General features: G+C 39.7%; 1 protein-coding gene across 1 annotated transcript; it reads right to left on the reverse strand.

Moving 5' to 3' along the window:
- Positions 1–6,228: 6,228 nt before the first annotated feature.
- LOC126004107 (V-type proton ATPase subunit G 1-like) lies at positions 6,229–7,221 on the reverse strand. Its single transcript, XM_049770520.1, has one exon. The coding sequence runs from the start codon at positions 7,178–7,180 to the stop codon at positions 6,839–6,841; it is 342 nt and encodes a 113-aa protein (XP_049626477.1). The 5' UTR covers positions 7,181–7,221; the 3' UTR covers positions 6,229–6,838.
- Between the last annotated feature and the right edge of the window lie 11,616 nt (positions 7,222–18,837).

Raw genomic sequence — 18,837 nt, forward strand, 5'->3', positions numbered from 1 at the left:
AGCTCCACCAAGGGACCCAACTCACCGGCTTGCTCAGGCGTGTGGCCCGGGGAAGCCCTGGAGATCTGGAGCAAGGCGGCAGAGGGGTGCTGGGGTTACCCAAGTCCCGCACCCCTCCTAGGCCTGGCCAAGCAGGCCTCCGGCATGGCGTGGGCTTGCCAAGCCTCCTCCTGCTAGACTCTAATATGGTGTTTTTTTATTTATAACAAAAATATTTAAGGGGGGACCGGAGTGATAGTGCAAGGAATAAGGTGTCTGTCTTGCCCGTGCCAGCCTAGGACAGACCGTGGTTCGATCCCCCGACATCCCATGTTGTCCCCCAAGCCAGGAACGATTTCTGAGCACATAGCCAGGAGTAACCCCTAAGCATCACTAGGTGTGGCCCAAAAACCAAAAAAAAAAAAAAAAGTAAGGGATTTAGAAAACTAAACTATTCATTTACAATTACTTTATTTTTCCTCTCCAGTTATTACTAAACCACCATATGAAATTACTGAAACAGGATGGGGTGAATTTGAAATAATCATCAAAATATTTTTTATTGATCCTAATGAAAGACCTGTGAGTAATGTTAAATCTTTGAAAATTTATAATTTTTAGTACTTGTGAAAATGTAACTGTAATTAATAACCTGGCACATGTTGACATTTTATTTAAGTATACTTTATGTAAAGTTTTGGCATGATGTTTCTGTCCCCAAATTAATAAACTCGTCCCTTCTTAAGTGATGTGCCTTTCATAAACTCAGTACAAAAATAGATATAATATGAGCATTTATTGAAAAAAACACACGGAAATCTTATTACAGCAAAAAACGTTTAAAATGTATTAATTCCATTTATGTTCTACTAATAAGTTGAGTACATAAAACTACATATAACTCTGTGATATGGCAATTCTCAGTTGTTTTGCTTTCTGTGCTATACATAGCTGTGCTACTCCTGTTGGGTTTGCAGCTGTGCATTGAGGAAGGAAAGTACAGGGTTTGGGAAATTTGTCACACTTGTGTTTACCATAACACCAGTATGTCTTCTATTTTTATTTCAAAGGTAACCCTGTATCATTTATTGAAGCTATTTCAATCAGATACCAATGCAATGCTAGGGGAAAAAGACAGTGGTTTCAGAGTTCTATGATGAAATGGTAAGTAGACACTATAAAAATTTGAGTGTATTCTCATTTATAGAACTCTGAAGTTAGTGGACTTTTATTTTAATTCTGTCCTTTTAGATATTTTAAGATCCTACAGCAATGATGCAGCAGTTATTAACAACATCTCATCAGCTAACATTAGGTGCCTATAAGCATGAAACGGAATGTATGTGTCATGAATTCGTAATTTCTACTGAAAAAAATGTTTTATGTGGTAGTGTAAGAATTGTATGCTTAATGACTACTAAGTATTTTCAATAATATTTTGAAGTGAATTTTTTGAAATTAAAAAAATCAATATCTGTATTTTGGAATGTGATAAAAGGATATTTGAAATTGTTTTCAAAAATACTTTTTGTTTTATTCCTCTATTATATTTAAACATAGCTTTTGCTCATCTTAGTTATTAGCCTTTCAGTCATTTTCTGTTTTCTGGTCTTTGTTAACCAAACTTTCTTTTTTTTTTTTTTTTTTTTTTTTTGGTGGGGGGACCACACCCTGTGATGCTCAGGGGTTACTCCCGACTATGCACTCAGAAATTGCTCCTGGCTTGGGAGACTGTATGAGACGCTGGGTATCAAACCAAGGTCTGCCCAATATCTGCTGCATGCAAGGCAAACGCCCAAATATTGCTGTGCTATTGCTCCTACTCTTCTCTTCTCTTTTTTTTTTTTTTTTTTTTTTTTGGTTTTTGGGCCACACCCAGTGATGCTCAGGGGTTACTCCTGGCTCTGTGTTCAGAAATCGTTCCTGGCTTGAGGGACCATATGGGACGCTAGGGATCGAACCACTGTCTGTCCTACGCTAATGCACACAAGGCAGATGTCTTACTGCTTGCGCCACCACTCCGGCCCCCTTCTCACATCTTTTGAGGCCACCGTTAGTGGTGGTACTTGGGAGTCAGTCCAGCAACCAATTCTGGTGCTCTCAAGGGAACATATGTGATGATAATGATTGAACCTATGTCTACTGAATGCAATTTTAGCAACCCTTCCTACTATACTATGGATCTATGGATCTGGCCTGATTCTTGAGAATACTAAGAAATAATCTTTTTTTTTTTTTTTTTTTTTGGTTTTTGGGTCACACCCGGCAGCGCTCAGGGGTTACTCCTAGCTCTATGCTCAGAAATCACCCCTGGCAGGCACAGGGGACCATATGGGATGCCGGGATTCAAACCACCCATCTTCTGCATGAAAGGCAAACGCCTTACCTCCATGCTATCTCTCCGGCCCCAACCAAACTTTCATAATGAATTTTATAAGATATAATAGCGTTTGTATATGGTGAACAAGTTTGTCCTTTTTTATAGTTGATAATATTTTACATAGCATCAAATTAATACAGAAATGAAGAATACAAAGTGACAGACTGATAATCATGGTAAATTTTTCTCTAACTGACATAACCTCAGAATTTTCTACTTATCACCTTTACAGCTACTGTCAGCCATCTCTGTTTGGCATTCAAGGTGAAACCTGTTTGTCATCTTGATACCATTTAAATCACTGACCTTTTAGTTATTCTTTAGTATTTCTCTATTCTCTCATTCTCTGGTTATGTACCAGGCATTGCATGTTTCTGAGGATAGAGTAGTGTCCAAATCAGACAAAAAGTCCTCCCTGGGGTCTAGAGAGTTAATACAGGCTGGATGCTGCCAGCGCTTGTTCAGATCCCTGGTATCACATATGGTCTCTCAAGCACTGCCAATGTTCACTTCTTAGCACAAAGCCAGAAATTGTCCTTGAGCACCCAAGTGGAGGGCCCCAAACCTCATACTCCTCTCATAAAATTCCTGTCCTCATGGAAATTACTTATTAGTGGAAAGAAAATTGACATTAAGTAGAAGAATAAAACACAAGGTAGTGAGGGAATGTGAAAATTAAAGGAGAGGAAACATCTTTGCTGAGTGGAGATGGACTTTTAAATATCAAGTCAGACTGCTGCCTGCGATTGTGGCATTTGAGCAAACGCTTAATGGAGTGAGCCCAGTGCTTACCTGAAGGAAAGGTGTTACCTGTAAGAAGAGCCCTTCAGGAAGAGCATGCCTTGCTGAATAGTCAGGAGGCTAGTCAAGACTCAAGTAGAGTGAACAAGGCATTGGGCAGAGAAGTTAATAGGGGGCATATCCTTTGTTTTGGAGGTACACTATGCTAATCTCAGAGCTTGCTGCTGCCTCTGCTCAGAGTTCATTCTTGCCTTAACTTTATGCAATCTCCCTGGCCCAGAAACAGATCATATAGGGAATTGTGGGTAACTGTGATAGCTTTAGATTATTAAACTTTGAAAAGGATATGAAGTCACTTTTGGATTTTGAGAATAAAGGTAACACTATAATACTATTATTTTTAAAATATCACTTATCCTAACTTTTGTTGAGAAGAGACTATAAACCAGAAAGAATAGAATTAGATCAAATAATTAGTAAAATCTTAAAGTAATTTAGATAGAATGGGAGGTAACCAAAATGATAGCTATAGGGCAATGAGAAGTTGGATTCTGATTCTGTTTTGAAGACCCATGTAGAGTGAAGTTTTCTGGAATAATAATGTGAGTGAAGGAGATGAACAGAGATTGGCTCTTAAGATTTAGGCTTGAAAAAAATATTGCCCTTTTTTTGTGGTTTTATTTTGCTTTGGGACCACACCTGGCAGCACTGAGGGATTATTCCTGGCTCTGAGCTCAGAAATTACTCCTGGCAAACTCGGAGGACCATATAAGGTGCAAGGGATTGAACCTAGGTCTGCCACATTTAAGGCAAATGCCCTACCTGCTATATGATCACGCCAGCCCATAATAGTGCTGATTTTTATGGAGGTAGGGAAACTGGGAGATGCAGCTTTGGAGAAATATCAGGAGTACAACATTAAACATATATGATACAGAATTTCCCTAAAACTTAAGATAGCAAGAAAGGAATTTGTTGCACTGAAAGTGTGTTATTTGAGGAAATATCTTGGTTCAAGATATACATATAGAAGTTCATATAAAGATGAATTTAGGGGGCCGGAGAGATAGCATGGAGGTAAGGCATTTGCCTTTCATGCAGAAGGTCACTGGTTTGAATCCCGGCATCCCATATGGTCCCCTGAGCCTGCCAGGAGAAATTTCTGAGCGTGGAGCCAGGAGTAGCCCCTGAGCACTGCCGGGTATGACCCCCCCCAAAAAAAGATGAATTTATAAATTGTGACACTACATAGTATTAAAGGAATAAATGTGAAGGCAGATAACACTGACTCTGGGTGCTGTAACATTTTTCAGTTGAGATAACTGTAAAAAGAAATGAGGGCAGTACCATAAGTATGGAGAGAGAGAAAAAGAGGTACATGTTATGCCCTATAAATTGAAGAAAGATTATTAAGAAAAAGTCATTCCTAGTAGTTCAGTAAGGTGAAGACAAGAAAATGGTCTATAAGCAGGAGTCTTCAACAGTATTCTACAGACCTTTGCTAGTTTGCAGTTATTGGAAGGTGTTGAAAACCACTGGTCTGCCACTTGATTTTCATTACTCCTCTGTGGACCAGTATGCATGAGCAGTGCTGCTCTGCAAATGTGAAAAAACATTTATGTATAGCAAGATTGAGGTCCTTGGTAACTGACTATATCAGTAGCAGTTGAAAAAGAATAGTGAGGACTGAAAATCATTGAAGAGTGAATCAAGAGTGTGAGGAGAGAAATCAGAGATGAGTATTATGAACAAAACATTTATAGCATTTACCAAAACAAATTTCAGTTTAAAGGTAGTTGGAAATGGTGGGGTTAAGATGTATGCCTTGGGGCTGGAAAGATAGCACAGCAGTAGGGCATTTGCCTTGCATGCGGCCGATCCAGGACAAAGGTTTGAATCCCGGCATCCTATATGGTCCCCTGAGCCTGCCAGGAGTGACCCGAGTGCCACCAGGGTTGACACAAAAACAAAAACAATAACAACAACAAAAGCTGAACTAGCAATGAACAAATGAAATACTCATTAAATTTATATAACTTAAGTTCTGAGAAATAATTTTTTTATTGTTTTGAGGGGGAGTTTGAGTCATGCCTGGTGGCATTCATGGTTTACTCCTGGCTCAGCACTCAGAAATCACTCCTGGCAGGCTTGGGAGGGGACCATTTGGGAAACCGGGGATCAAACCTAGTTAGCCATGTGCAAGTCAAATGCCCTACCAGCTGTGTTACTCCGCTGGCCCCTAAGAAAAAGTTTTATTTGCATCATTTAGAAGAGATTGAAGGAGGGGCTGAAGAGATGGCATAGTAGTAGGACATTTGCCTTGTATGTGGTTGACCCGGGACAGATTCGGGTTCAATTCCCGGCATCCCATATGATCCCCCATGCCTGCCAGGAGCGATTCCTGAGTACAGACCCAGGAGTAACTTCTGAGCACCACTGGGTGTGGCCCAAAAATCAAAAATAGAGATTGAAGAAGATGTAGAGATAGAAAGCATTAAATTAATATGGTTCAATAATGTATTTTAACAAGTCTTTCTGATGCCAAAGGTTCATATTTTTTGGTTTGGTTTTGTTTCTAATACCAAACCATGCTTATTTAAATTGTATTACCACAGTCATCTTAACAAAAAAGACACCTATGACTGATGCTTATATGAAAAGTCCACTAGATGGCATTGATGGGCAAGAGTGCATTCTTTGTAAAATCAGAGCTGCTCTAAATGGAATATTTAAAAGATGTAATCTATTTTTTTTTGTTTACTTATTTCAAAAAACCCTTCACGATCATTGCAACATTCTCATCATGAATGTTCTAAGTGTCCCTCTTCCCCACCCCACCCTGGCCTGTGCTCTAGACAAGCTTTCTATTTCCCCTCATTCATTCACATTTTGTTATGATGGTTCTCAGTGTAGTTATTTCTTTTTTTTTTTTTTTTTTTTTTTTTGTGGTTTTTGGGTCACACCCGGCAGTGCTCAGGGGTTATTCCTGGCTCCAGACTCAGAAATTGCTCCTGGCAGGCACGGGGGACCATATGGTACGCAGGGATTCGAACCGATGACCTCCTGCATGAAAGGCAAACGCCTTACCTCCATGCTATCTCTCCAGCCCCTCAGTGTAGTTATTTCTTTTTTCTTTTTTTTTTTTTTACCTGACACAGAATCTTTACTTCTAAACGAGTATCAATACACCACGTAATAAGATGTCACGGGTTCTTAAATTCTACCATCTAGGAATTCTGATGAAGAGATACTACATGCAGGCCAGACGATGCTACTAGAATTCATTGCGCTGGGGAAGGCTGGTGTAAGTCTGGCTGCTGCTTTACACAGTTAACAACAAAGAACTATTTACTGTTTTTTCATTGATAAAGCCCCTGACCTTCAAGAAAGCTTTAGGGAAAAAAAATTTAATCCCTTTCTTTCTTAAAAATATTTTTTTACTATATTTAAGAAATCCAGTACTAAGACACATATTAATATGTTGCTTGAGCTAAAAGGTACAGAAAAGGAAAGTATACTAAATTTCTAAGAAAAATGAGGTCAAAAGATGAAATCTTTGGAAAGCTAAAAGTTTATACAAAGTGAAGAGGTTTACTGTTCTTTCAGAAAAGTGAAGGGACCTAACACCATATAAATAATTTAATGCCTTTTCATACAGCTAGACTCAAGCTCTACTATAGCACCGTGTCCCGTGAACGCATGTGACGGCCACGGAACAGGCCTGGCTTTCTTCTCTGCCTAGCCATTGATGCGATACTTTTCATGGATCTGTGGCTTGATGTCGCATATGAAGGTCAAGAGGTTATCCAGAACCTCTTCCCTGTTCTGCTGGAAATAGTTCTGCAGGGTGATTATCTTCTCCTGGGTCTCCTTCTCCACTTTGGTGCTGCAGCTGCCGTGTGATCCCAACGCCGCAGCTTCCTTGGCCTTGAAGTCCTTCTCCCTCTGCAGGCGGTACTGTTTGATTTCTGCCTGGGCCTCTTCTTTGGCTTGCTTCAGTCTCCGATTCTTTCGCTTGCGGGCCTCCGATACCTTCTTGGCCTGCAGCAGCTGCTGGATGCCCTGCGACTGGCTGGCCATGGCGCCGACCCAACACTCCCAGGCTCAGGCCCGGCGCCTTGCAACTGCCAGTGTAGTTATTTCTAACTGCACTCATCACTCTTTGTGGTGAGCTTCATGTTGTGAGCTGGACCTTCCAGCCCTCCTCTCTTTTGTCTCTGAGAATTATTGCAAAAATGTCTTTTATTTTTCTTAAAACCTAAAGATGAGTGAGACTATTCTGTGTCTATCTCTCTCCCTCTGGCTTATTTCACTCAGCATAATAGATTTTATATACATCCATGTATAGGAAATTTCCGTGACCATTTCTCCTGATGACTGCATAATATTCCATTGTGTATATGTACCACAGTTTATTTAACCATTCATCTATTAAGGGGCATCTAAGTTGTTTCTAGAGTCTAGCTATTGTAAATAGCACAGCAATGAACATAAGTGTGAGGAAGGGATTTTTGTATTTATTTTTGTGTTCCTAGGGTATATCCGTAGGAGTGGTGTAGCTGGATCATATGGGAACTCGATTTCCAGCTTTTGGAGGAATCTCCATATAGCTTTCCATAAAGGTTGGACTATACGGCATTCCCACCAGCTTTGAATGAGAGTTCCTTTTTCTCCACATCCCCATAGCACTGTTTGCTCTCATTCTTTGTGATGTGTACCAGTTTCTGTGGTGTGAGATGGTACCTCATAGTTGTTTTGATTTGCATCTCCCTGATGATTAGTGATGTGGAGCATCTTTTCATGTGTCTTTTAGCCATTTGTATTTCTTTTTTGTCAAATTGTCTGTACATTTCTTCTTCCCAGTTTTTGATGGGGTTAGATGTTTTTTTCTTGTAAAGTTCTGTCAGTGCCTTGTTGTATATTTTGGATAATAGCCCCTTATCTGATGGGTATTGGGTGAATAGTTTCTCCCACTCTTGTGGGTGGCTCTTGTATTCTGGGCACTATTTCCTTTGAGGTGCAGAAGCTTCTCAGCTTAATATAGTCTCATCTGTTCATTTCTGTTTTCACTTGTGTAGAGAGTGCTGTTTCTTCCTTAAAGATGCCTTTAGTCTCAATGTCATGCAGTGTTTTACGTATGTGTTGTTCTACATACCTTTTGGTTTTGGGTATGATATCAAAGTCTTTAATCCGTTTGGATTTTACCTTCGTACATGGTGTTAGCTGGGGGTCTAAGTTCGCTTTTTTGCAAGTGGCTAACCAGTTGTGCCAACACCACTTATTGAAGAAGCTTTTCTTGCTTCATTTAGGATTTCTTGCTCCTTTATCAAAAATTAGGTGATTGTATGTCTGGGGAACATTCTCTGAGTACTCAAGCCTATTCCATTGATCTGAGGGTCTATCTTTATTCCAGTACCGTGCTGTTTTGATAACTATTGCTTTGTAATATAGATTAAAGTTGGGGAAAGCAATGCCTCCTATATTCCTTTTCCCAAGATTGCTTTAGCTATTCTAGGGTGTTTATTGTTCCAAATGAATTTCAGAAGTGTTTGATCCACTTCTTTGAAGAATGTCATGGGTATCTTTAAAGGAATCGCATTAAATCTGTACAATGCTTTGGGGAGTGTTGCCATTTTAATGATGTTAATTCTGCCAATCCAAGAGCAGGGTATGTGTTTTCATTTCCGTGTATCTTCTCTTATATCTTGGAGCAGGGTTTTATAGTTTTATATAGGTCCTTCACGTCTTTAGTCAAGTTGACTCCAAGGTATTTGAGTTTTGTGACACTAATGTGAATGGGGTTGTTTTCTTAATGTCCATTTCTTTTTTTTTTTTAACACCACCCATCACCAGTGCAACATTCCCATCACCAATGTCCCAAGTCTCCCTCCTCCCCACCCGACCCCCGCCTGTACTCTAAACAGGTTCTCAATTTCCCTCATACATTCTCATTATTAGGACAGTTCAAAATGTAGTTATTTATCCAACTAAACTCATCACTCTTTGTGATGAGCTTCCTGAGGTGAGCTGGAACTTCCAGCTCTTTTCTCTTTTGTGTCTGAAAGTTATTATTGCAAGAATGTCTTTCATTTTTCTTAAAACCCATAAATGTGTGAGACCATTCTGCGTTTTTCTCTCTCTCTCTGACTTATTTCACTCAGCATAATAGATTCCGTGTACATCCATGTATAGGAAAATTTCATGACTTCATCTCTCCTGACAGCTGCATAATATTCCATTGTGTATATGTACCACAGTTTCTTTAGCCATTCGTCTGTTGAAGGGCATCTTGGTTGTTTCCAGAGTCTTGCTATGGTAAATAGTGCTGCAATGAATATAGGTGTAAGGAAGGGGTTTTTGTATTGTATTTTTGTGTTCCTAGGGTATATTCCTAGGAGTGGTATAGCTGGATCGTATGGGAGCTCGATTTCCAGTTTTTGGAGGAATCTCCATATCGCTTTCCATAAAGGTTGAACTAGACAGCATTCCCACCAGCAGTGGATAAGAGTTCCTTTCTCCCCACATCCCCGCCAACACTGTTTATTCTCATTCTTTGTGATGTGTGCCATTCTCTGTGGTGTGAGGTGGTATCTCATCGTTGTTTTGATTTGCATCTCCCTGATGATTAGTGATGTGGAGCACTTTTTCATGTGTCTTTTGGCCATTTGTATTTCTTCTTTGTCAAAGTGTCTGTTCATTTTTTCTCCCCATTTTTTGATGGGATTAGATGTTTTTTTCTTGTAAAGTTCTGTCAGTGCCTTGTATATTTTGGAGATTAGCCCCTTATCTGATGGGTATTGGGTGAATAGTTTCTCCCACTCAGTGGGTGGCTCTTGTATCTTGGGCACTATTTCCTTTGAGGTGCAGAAGCTTCTCAGCTTAATATATTCCCATCTGTTAATTTCTGCTTTCACTTGCTTGGAGAGTGCAGTTTCTTCCTTGAAGATGCCTTTAGCCTCAATGTCCTGGAGTGTTTTACCTACGTATTGTTCTATATATCTTATGGTTTTGGGGCTGATATCGAGGTCTTTAATCCATTTGGATTTTACCTTCGTACATGATGTTAGCTGGGGGTCTAAGTTCAATTTTTTGCAAGTGGCTAGCCAGTTGTGCCAACACCACTTGTTGAAGAGGCTTTCTTTGTTCCATTTAGGATTTTTTGCTCCTTTATCAAAAATTAGGTGATTGTATGTCTGGGGAACATTCTCTGAGTATTCAAGCTTATTCCACTGATCTGAGGGCCTGTCCTTATTCCAATACCATGCTGTTTTGATAACTATTGCTTTGTAGTAAAGTTTAAAGTTGGGGAAAGTAATTCCTCCCATATTCTTTTTCCCAATGATTGCTTTAGCTATTCGAGGGTGTTTATTGTTCCAAATAAATTTCAAAAGTGCCTGGTCCACTTCTTTGAAGAATGTCATGGGTATCTTTAGGGGGATCGCATTAAATCTGTACAGTGCTTTGGGGAGTATTGCCATTTTAATGATGTTAATCCTGCCAATCCATGAGCAGGGTATGTGCTTCCATTTCCGCGTGTCCTCTCTTATTTCTTGGAGCAGAGTTTTATAGTTTTCCTTGTATAGGTCCTTCACATTTTTAGTCAAGTTGATTCCAAGATATTTGAGTTTGTGTGACACTATAGTGAATGGAGTTGTTTTCTTAATGTCCATTTCTTCCTTATTAGTATTGGTGTATAGAAAGGCCATTGATTTTTGTGTGTTAATTTTGTAGCCTGCCACCTTGCTATATGAGTCTATTGTTTCTAGAAGCTTTTTGGTAGAGTCTTTGGGGTTTTCTAAGTAGAGTATCATGTCATCTGCAAACAGTGAGAGCTTGACTTCTTCCTTTCCTATCTGGATTCCCTTGATATCCTTTTCTTGCCTAATCGCTATAGCGAGTACTTCCAGTGCTATGTTAAATAGGAGTGGTGAGAGAGGACAGCCTTGTCTTGTGCCAGAATTTAGAGGAAAGGCTTTCAGTTTTTCTCCATTGAGGACAATATTTGCCTCTGGCTTGTGGTAGATGGCCTTAACTATATTGAGAAAGGTTCCTTCCATTCCCATCTTGCTGAGAGTTTTGATCAAGAATGGGTGTTGGACCTTGTCAAATGCTTTCTCTGCGTCGATTGATATGATCATGTGATTTCTATTTTTCTTGCTGTTGATGTTGTGTATTATGTTGATAGATTTACGGATGTTAAACCAGCCTTGCATTCCTGGAATGAAACCTACTTGATCGTAGTGGATGATCTTCTTAATGAGGCATTGAATCCTATTTGCCAGGATTTTGTTGAAGATCTTTGCATCTGCATTCATCAGCGATATTGGTCTGTAATTTTCTTTTTTCGTAGCATCTCTGTCTGGTTTAGGTATCAAGGTAATGTTGGCTTCATAAAAGCTATTTGGAAGTTTTCCTGTTTTTTCAATTTCATGAAAGAGTCTTGCCAGGATTGGTAGTAGTTCCTCTTGAAAGGTTTGAAAGAATTCATTAGTAAATCCATCTGGGCCTGGGCTTTTGTTGATGGGCAGACATTTGATTACTTTCTTAATTTCCTCAATAGTAATGGGTGTGTTTAGATATGCTACATCCTCTTCATTCAATCGTGGAAGATTATAAGATTCCAAAAATTTATCCATTTCTTCCAGGTTTTCATTTTTAGTGGCATAGAGTTTCTCAAAGTAGTTTCTGATTACCCTTTGAATCTCTACCATATCAGTAGTGATCTCTCCTTTTTCATTCCTAATACGAGTTATCAAGTTTCTCTCTTTTTCTTTCTTTGTTAGTTTTGCCATGGTCTATCAATCTTGTTTATTTTTTCAAAGAACCAACTTCTGCTTTCGTTGATCTTTTGGATGGTTTTTCTGGTTTCCACTTCATTGATTTCTGCTCTCAGCTTTGTTATTTCCTTCTGCCTCCCTATTTTTGGATCCTTTTGTTGAGCACTTTCTAATTCTATGAGCTGCGTCATTAAGCTATTCAGGTATGCCCCTTCTTCTTTCCTGATGTGTGCTTGCAAAGCTATAAATTTTCCTCTCAGTACTGCTTTTGCTGTGTCCCATAGGTTCTGATAGTTTGTGTCTCCATTGTCATTTGTTTTCAGGAAGGTTTTGATTTCCTCTTTGATTTCATCTCGGACCCACTGATTATTCAGTATGAGGCTATTTAACTTCCAGGTGTTAAAATTTTTCTTCTGTGTCCCTTTGTAGTTTATATATAATTTCAGGGCTTTGTGGTCAGCAAAGGCAGCCTGCAAAATTTCTATCCTCTTGATATTATAGAGGTATGTTTTGTGTGCTAACATGTAGTCTATCCTAGAGAATGTCCCATGTACATTAGAGAAAAATGTGTATCCAGGCTTCTGGGGGTGGAGTGTCCTGTATATATCTACTAGGCCTCTTTCTTCCATTTCTCTCCTCAGGTCTAATATATTCTTGTTGGGTTTCAGTCTGGTTGACCTGTCTAGTGTTGACAATGCCGTGTTGAGGTCTCCCACAATTATTGTGTTGTTATTGATATTATTTTTCAGATTTGTCAACAGTTGTATTAAATATTTTGCTGGCCCCTCATTCGGTGCATATATGTTTAGAAGGGTGATTTCTTCCTGCTGTACATATCCCTTGATTAATACAAAATGTCCATCTTTGTCCCTTACAACTTTCCTAAGTATAAAGTTTGCATCATCTGATATTAATATGGCCACTCCATATTTTTTAAGGGGGGTCACACCCAGCAGCACTCAGGGGTTACTCCTGGCTCTAGGCTCAATATCGCCCCTGGCAGGCACAGGGGACCATATGGGATGCCGGGATTCGAACCACCATCCTTCTGCATGAAAGGCAAACGCCTTACCTCCAAGCTATCTCTCTGGCCCATAATGTCCATTTCTTCCCTATCACTATTGGTGTATAAGAAAGCCATTGATTTCTGTGTGTTAATTTTGTAGCCTGCCACATTGCTATATGCATCTATTGTTTCTAGAAGCTTTTTGGTAGAGTTTTTAGGGTTTTCTAAGTAGAGTATCATATCATCTGCAAACAGTGAGAGCTTGACTTCTTCCTTTCCTATCTGGATGTCCTTGATATCTTTTTCTTGCCTAATCGCTATAGCAAGTACTTCCAGTACTATGTTAAATAGGAGTGGTGAGAGGGGACAACCTTGTCTTGTACCAGAATTTAGAGGGAAGACTTTTAGTTTTTCTTCATTAAGGATAATATTTGCCATTGGCTGTGGTAAATGGCCTTGACTAGTTGAGAAAGGTTCCTTTCATTTCCATCTTACTGAGAGTTTTTATCAAGAATGAGTATTGGGCCTTATCAAATGCTTTCTCTGGTCTATTGATATAATCATGCGATTTTTATTTTTCTTGTTGGTGATATTGTGTATTATGTTGATGGATTTACAGATGTTAAATTCATTCCTGCGATGAAACCTACTTGATTATAGTGAACAATCTTCTTGATGAAGAAGAATTTTTGCCAGAATTTTATTGAGGATCTTTGCATCTGTGGTCATCAGGGATATTGATCTGTAATTTTCTTTCTTGGCACCATCTCTGTTTGGTTTCAGTATCAAGGTGATATTGGCTTCTTAGAAGAAGTTTGGAAATGTTCCCGTTTTCTCAAGTTCATGAAAGAGCCTGGCCAGGATTAGTAGTAGTTCCTCTTGAAAGGTTTGAAAGAATACATTAGTGAATCCATCTGGGTCTGGGCTTTTTTTGAGGGGGCAGATATTTGATTACCGTTTTAATTTCCTCAGTAGTGATGGGGGTGTTTAGATATGCTACATCCTCCTTGTTCAACTGTGGAAGGTTATGAGTCCAAGAATTTATCCATTTCTTCCAGGTTCTCATGTTTCGTGGCATAAAGTTTCTCGAAGTAATCTCTGATTACCCTTTGAATCTTTGCAGTATCTGTAGTGATCTCCCCTTTTTCATTTGTAATACGGGTTATCAAGTTTCTCTCTCTCTTTCTTTGTGAGTTTTGTCAATGGTCTATCAATCTTGTTTAATTTTCCAAAGAACCAACTTCTGCTTTCGTTGATCTTTCAGATTGAGTTTTGGGTTTCCAATTCATTAATTTCTGCTCTAAGCTTTGTTATTTCCTTCTCTCTCCCTATTTTTCGTTCCTTTTGCTGATCATTTTCTAATTCTAAAAGTTGTGTCATTAGCTATTGAGGTATGCCCCTTCTTCCTTCCTGATGTGTGCTTGCAAAATTTTCCTCTCAGTACTACTTTTGCTGTGTCCCATAATTCTGATAGTTTGTGTCTTCATTGTCATTTGTTTCCAGGAAAGTTTTGATTTCCTCTTTGATTTTGTCTCGGACCCACTGGTTGTTCAGTAGCAGGTTGTTTAATTTCCAGTTAAAGTTTTTCTTCTGTGTCCCTTTGTAGTTCACATCCAGTTTCAGAGCTTTGTGGTCAGCGAAGATAGCCTGCAAAATTTCTATCCTCTTTATTTTATGGATGTATGTTTTATGTACCAGCAAGTAGCCTATTTCTGGAAAATGACCCATGTACATTGGAGAACAATGTGTATCCAGGTTTCTGGGGATGGAGTGTCCTATATATATCTACTAGTTCTCTTTCTTCCATTTCTCTTTTCAGGTCTAGTATATTTTTATTGGGTTTCAGTCTGGTTGACCTATCAAGTGTTGACAGGGCTGTGTTGAGGTCTCCCACAAGTATTGTGTTATTATTGATGTCCTCTTTCAAATTTGTCAATAATCATATTAGATATCTTGCTGGTCTTTTATTGGGTGCATATATATTTAGTAGTGTGATTTCTTCCTGTTGCACATATCCCTTGATTAGTACATAGTGTCTATTTTTGTCCCTTACAACTTTTCTGAGTCTAAAGTTTGTGTCGTCTGATATTAATATGGCCACCTCAGCTTTTTTAAGGGTGTTGTTTGCCTGGATCATTTTCCTCTAGCCTTTGAATTTGAGTCTATGTTTGTTCTGACTATTCAGGTGTGTTTCTTGTAGGCAGCAGAAGGTTAGATTCATCTTTTTGATCCATTTTGCCACTCTGTGTCTCTGAATTGATGCATTTAGTCCATTGACATTGAAGAAAATGGTTGTCATGTGATTTAATGCCATCTTTGTTTATAAGATTGGTGTGTCTTATTGGTCTGTCTTGTCTTAAAGTAGACCTTTCAGTTTCTTCTTTAAGGCTGGTTTTGCATCTGTAAAGTTTCTGAGCTGTTGCTTATCCATGAAGTGATGTATTCTTTCTTCAAACCTGCACGTGAGTCGGGCTGGGTAGGTGAAACATCCATTTCATTCAGTCTTGTCACAATATCCCACCACTGTCTTCTGGCCTTGAGAGTTTCTTGTGACATGTCTGCTGTAAATCTTATGGGTGCTCCTTTGAATAAAATTTCCGTTTTGGATCTTGCTGCTTTGAGTATTCTCCCCTTATCTATGGGATTTGTCATTGTGACTACGATGTGTCTTAGGGTGCTTTTCTTTGAGTCTATTTTAGCTGGTACTCTTCGGGCATGCAAGATTTGGTTGCATGCAGTAATTATCTCTGGGAGTTTTTCTGTGTTTTTTTTTTGTTTGTTTGTTTTGTTTTGTTTTGTTCTTTGTTTTTGTTTTGGGCCACACCCGGCAGCACTCGGGTTACTTCTGGCTCTATGCTCAGAAATCAATCCTGGCAGGCTCCGGGGACCATATGGGATGCCGGATTTGAACCACTGACCTTCTGCATGCAAGGCAAATGCCCTACCACCATGCTATCTCTCCGGCCCCATGGGAGTTTCTTTGTAATGATGTTCTTATGATTGATTCTTCCTGGGGATTCTCCACTGACCTTCTGCATGCAAGGCAAATGCCCTACCTCCACGCTATCTCTCCAGCCTCATGGGAGTTTCTTTGTAATGATGTTCTTATGATTGATTCTTCCTGGGGATTCTCCTTCTGTGTTTCTGGGACTCCAATGATTCTTATGTTGTTTCTGTTGAATTTATTGAACATTTCTATTTAATCTGTTTGAAATCTTTGAGTATTTTTTCCATTGTCTTATCATTTGCTTTGATGTCTTTTCCAATCTATTCTGTTAAATGGAGTTATTATACCTCTCATCTTCCAGCTCACTGATTCTGTCTTCAGCTACTGTTAGGCTTTCTATAGAGCTTTTCATTACCTCTACGGCATTTTTCAGTCCCATTATTTCATTTTGGAGTTTTCTGATCTCCATATACGTGGTCTGTTCAGATCTATCTATGCTCCCCTTGAGTTGCTATTCTAAACTCCCCATCTGAGATGTCATTTAGGTGGTTGGCATTTCTTGGGTCCTCAGAGCTACCATCCTCATTCTCTAGGCATGCTGTTGTCCTGTGTTGTTTCCTCATTGCCCTACTTGAGATGTGATTCTTACTCCGTGTTGCAATGGGGTTTGTATTATATAAGAAGTACTCAGCTGCAGAGCGAAGCTGATCTCCCTGTGCTCTTCTTTGATTGACAAAGTAGCTCTAGGTGTCGCTTTTAAAAGAATCTGCTGTAATCCAAGGCCAGGTAGGAGTTAAGCACCGTTGTTGTGGACTGGGGTAGTCCTACCTGCAATCAGATCAGATGTATTCTATTTAGTGATCACACACACCCAGCAGTGCTCAGGGATTACTCCTGCCCCCCCCCCCCACGACTTCATTTTCAAAGTTTGATTTTATTTGCACATAAATTTAAGTGTTTTTTTCCTTTGGTTTTTGGGTCACATCTGGGGGTGCTCAGGGATTACTCCTGGCTCTGCACTCAGAAATCACTCCAGGCAGGCAGGGGGAACCATATGGGAAGCCGGAATTCAAACCACTCTCCATCCTGGATCAGCTGCGTGCAAGGCAATTGCCCTACCACTGTGCTATCTCTTCGGCCCCAGTATTTTAGTTTTTGTTTAATGTTCTATCATCATAAGTTAATAAAATTCTTTTTTTTTGGTTTTTGGGCCACACTCGGCGGTGCTCAGGGGTTACTCCTGGCTGTCTGCTCAGAAATAGCTCCTGGCAGGCACGGGGGACCATATGGGACACCGGGATTCGAACCAACCACCTTAGGTTCTGGATTGGCTGTTTGCAAGTCAAACACCGCTATGCTATCTCTCTGGGCCCAAGTTAAGAATCTTGATTTACTGGGCAGTGTATACTTTATACACACACACACACACACACACACACACACACACACACACACACACATTAAGTCACTTAAATCCTTTTCAGTATGTAATAAATATTATGAGGTATTTCTACTATAATCTCCATTTTAGAAATAAATTATAGAGACAATAAATATTTTAAGGGGCCAGCACAGCAGGGAGGGCGCTTGCCTCGCATATGGCTGACCCAGGTTCGATCTCTGACATCTCATATGGTGCCCCAAGTACCACCAGAAATGAACCCTGAGCACTGCCAAGTGTGACCCAGAAACCCAGAAAAAAATTAAAGTATCTTATATATTATATATATAAATATATAAAATGTCACAGGCAATAAATAATAGAGCGAGAAATAAAATCTAAACACTACTATCTTCTTTAAAAAAATATGGGTTGCCAGACAGCTAGTATAGTGGGAAAAACATTTGCCTCGTACACGGCCAACCAGAGTAAGCCCTGAACATTGCAGGATATGGCTCAAGACATACACAGACACATAGACACACACACAGACACACACACACACAGACTTCATTTTCAAAGTTTGATTTTATCTGCACATAAATTTAAGTTTGTTTTTTGTTTTGGATTGGTTTTAGGGTCACACCTAAGGGCACTCAGGGATTACTCCTGGGTCTGCGCTCAGAAATCTCTCCTGGCAGGCATGGGGTGGGGGTGTGGGGTGGGGAATATGTGGGATGCCAGGATTCAAACTATCGTTCATCCTGAATCAGCTGCGTGCAAGGCAAATGCCCTACCACTGTGCTAGCTCTCCTGCCTCAAATTTAAGAACTTTTTAATGGTTATGTGATATTTGATTTTTTTCTTTTGTTTTAGGTTTTTTTTTTTTTTGAGGGGGGATCACACCCGCCAGTGCTCAGGTGTTACTCCTGGCTCTATGCTCAGAAATCGCTCCTGGCAGGCTCGGGGGACCATATGGGATGCCGGGATTTGAACCAATGACCTTCTGCATGAAAGGCAAATGCCTTACCTCCATGCTATCTCTCAGGCCCGTTTTAGGTTTTTTTATTTAAGAATATTACAGATAGAAAAAAAAAAGAAAAAAGAATATTACAGATAGGAGCCGGAGGGGATAGCACAGTGGTAGGGCGTTTGCCTTGCACAAAGGCTATCTAGGACAGACAGTGGTTCAAATCCCAGCATCTCATACAGTCCCCCATGTCTACCAGGAGCAATTTCTAAGCACAGAGCCAGGAGTAACCATGAACACCACTGGGTGTGACCCAAAAAACAAAACAGAACAAAAAATATGAAATGTTAGTTGAATCTTAAAATATTAGTGACCAGAATTTCTTATTTTGGTTTTTGGGCCACATTTGTAGTGATCCAGGGTTTGTCCTGGCTCTAAGATCAGGAATCACTCCTGGCAGGTTTGGGGGACTGCCTGGATTGTCTGGGATGCTGGGGATCAAATCCAGGTTGTCAGTGTGCAAGCAAATGCCTCCCCACTGTGTTATTTCTCTGGTCCTCATAATTTTCTTCTTATAGAAAATATTTTTATCCTCTTTTGGGAGCTCAGACTTTTTACCCATCTTCCTGTGCTTAATATTACATATCTTAAATTAC

This window comes from Suncus etruscus, chromosome 3 (genome assembly GCF_024139225.1).
Source record: "Suncus etruscus isolate mSunEtr1 chromosome 3, mSunEtr1.pri.cur, whole genome shotgun sequence".
Lineage (NCBI taxonomy): Eukaryota > Metazoa > Chordata > Mammalia > Eulipotyphla > Soricidae > Suncus > Suncus etruscus.

Excerpts from the sequence above, each read along its gene's own strand:
- LOC126004107 (XM_049770520.1), bottom strand. The coding sequence starts at position 7,180 with ATGGCCAGCCAGTCGCAGGGCATCCAGCAGCTGCTGCAGGCCAAGAAG.